Source organism: Plectropomus leopardus, unplaced genomic scaffold, assembly GCF_008729295.1.
Source record: "Plectropomus leopardus isolate mb unplaced genomic scaffold, YSFRI_Pleo_2.0 unplaced_scaffold4637, whole genome shotgun sequence".
NCBI lineage: Eukaryota > Metazoa > Chordata > Actinopteri > Perciformes > Serranidae > Plectropomus > Plectropomus leopardus.
In genome coordinates, this window is record NW_024650857.1 from 1 (window position 1) to 2466 (window position 2466).

At 41.7% G+C, this 2466-nt stretch overlaps 1 protein-coding gene across 1 annotated transcript; it reads left to right on the plus strand.

Moving 5' to 3' along the window:
* Positions 1-13: 13 nt before the first annotated feature.
* On the plus strand, positions 14-2463 carry LOC121939369 (myosin heavy chain, fast skeletal muscle-like; the record flags this gene model as incomplete). Its single annotated transcript, XM_042482401.1, has 8 exons — positions 14-138; positions 235-371; positions 468-723; positions 985-1227; positions 1346-1522; positions 1652-1797; positions 1911-2001; positions 2095-2463. Coding segments are annotated over 8 exons (1544 nt in total), but the record flags the coding sequence as incomplete, so codon positions are not given.
* Between the last annotated feature and the right edge of the window lie 3 nt (positions 2464-2466).

Below are 2466 nucleotides of genomic sequence, written 5' to 3' on the forward strand. Positions count from 1 at the left end.
ATTTTCTCTTGCAGATACAAAGTATTGAATGCTAGTGTCATCCCTGAGGGACAGTTCATTGACAACAAGAAAGCTTCAGAGAAGCTGCTGGGCTCCATTGATGTGGACCACACTCAGTACAAGTTTGGACACACAAAGGTACATTTCTAAGGACATTATCAGTAGCTATGGCAAATCTATGTCCTGATGTCTCCATGTTTACTGATGCATGCGTTCTGTCACTTAACAATATAGGTGTTCTTCAAAGCTGGTCTGCTGGGTACCCTGGAGGAGATGAGAGATGACAAACTGGCTACATTGGTGACAATGACTCAGGCTCTCTGCAGAGCATACCTCATGAGGAAGGAGTTTGTTAAGATGATGGAGAGGAGGTATCATTATCATGAAGTATATGGAACAAATTTTGGCTATATTAACACAGTCAAAAGATCTATAAAGTAACAATACCTTCTTTTGATTCGTTATAGAGAATCTATCTTTACAATCCAGTACAATATTCGTTCATTCATGAATGTGAAGAACTGGCCATGGATGAACCTGTACTTCAAAATCAAGCCTCTCCTGAAGAGTGCTGAGACTGAGAAGGAGCTGGCTCAGATGAAGGAGAACTATGATAAGATGCAAACAGACCTGGCTACAGCCCTGGCCAAGAAGAAGGAACTGGAGGAGAAGATGGTCTCCCTGCTGCAGGAGAAGAATGACCTGCAACTGCAAGTGGCTTCTGTGAGTAGAATGCTAAGGCAGAAGTTGTTTTCTTTCATTTGCATTAATTAAATATGCCAAGTGATTTCTGTCAGTCACACTAAGATATATTTTCATAAGATACAACATATGCAAATCTTTTTTTCTGAATTGTCTTGTACTTTGACAAAGTTATAAGGGTTCAACACTACAACTCCTGAAAATCAATTTGTTAAACATGGTTAATCTGGTTAAAAAGCTTATTTCATACCAGATATTGTGTACATTTAAAACATGCTGTAGGAAGGTGAGAACCTCTCAGATGCTGAGGAAAGGTGTGAGGGGCTCATTAAGAGCAAAATCCAGCTCGAGGCCAAACTCAAAGAGACAGCTGAGAGACTGGAGGACGAAGAGGAAATCAATGCCGAGTTGACTGCCAAGAAGAGGAAGCTGGAGGATGAATGCTCTGAGCTGAAGAAAGACATTGATGACTTGGAGCTCACCTTGGCTAAAGTGGAGAAGGAGAAACATGCAACAGAAAACAAGGTTCAGAAAACTTGTTATATACACATACAAAATACAAGGATTTTATTGACAATTGCAATATATATAGATATCATTATTAAGGTATGCAAACATTCATGTGCTGATCTTCCCCTTTTAGGTGAAAAACCTGACAGAGGAGATGGCATCTCAAGATGAGGCCATTGCCAAGTTGACCAAGGAGAAGAAAGCCCTCCAAGAGGCCCACCAGCAAACACTTGATGATCTCCAGGCAGAGGAAGACAAAGTCAACACTCTGACCAAGGCCAAGACAAAGCTGGAACAGCAAGTCGATGATGTAAGAAAACAATTGTTATGACTTTGACTTGATGTTTTCCCTGTAATGACTTGATAATTTGGTAAAAAATATATTATTTTTTATCTTTTAAATGCCCTGAATCACCTGTCATTCTCTATCATCTAACAGCTTGAGGGATCATTGGAGCAAGAGAAGAAGCTCCGCATGGACCTTGAGAGAGCCAAGAGGAAGCTTGAAGGAGATCTGAAACTGGCTCAAGAATCCATAATGGATCTGGAGAATGACAAGCAGCAATCTGATGAGAAAATCAAGAAGTACTTTTGTTTTTTGCTATGTGTAATCCTTATATTTTATTATCGCCATAATGCAACATTAAAATCTTGACTTAGGTATAACGGCAAACATTTTTTTTGTTCTATTTTTCCAGGAAGGACTTTGAGACCAGCCAGCTCCTCAGCAAAATTGAGGATGAACAATCTCTTGGTGCTCAGCTTCAGAAGAAGATCAAGGAACTCCAGGTAATGTATTTAACATGAGTATTTAAGTCAGTCCATCAAAAACAACACATTTATAGTGATAAGCCTATTTGATATTACCATTGTCAAATCTAGGCTCGTATTGAGGAGCTGGAGGAAGAGATTGAGGCTGAGAGGGCTGCTCGAGCTAAGGTAGAGAAGCAGAGGGCTGATCTCTCCAGGGAGCTTGAGGAGATCAGTGAGAGGCTCGAGGAAGCTGGCGGAGCAACAGCCGCTCAGATTGAGATGAACAAGAAGCGTGAGGCTGAGTTCCAGAAGCTGCGTCGTGATCTTGAAGAGTCCACCCTGCAGCATGAAGCCACTGCAGCAGCTCTCCGCAAGAAGCAGGCTGACAGTGTTGCAGAGCTGGGAGAGCAGATCGACAACCTCCAGCGTGTTAAGCAGAAGCTGGAGAAGGAAAAGAGCGAGTACAAGATGGAGATAGATGACCTCTCCAGCAACATGGAG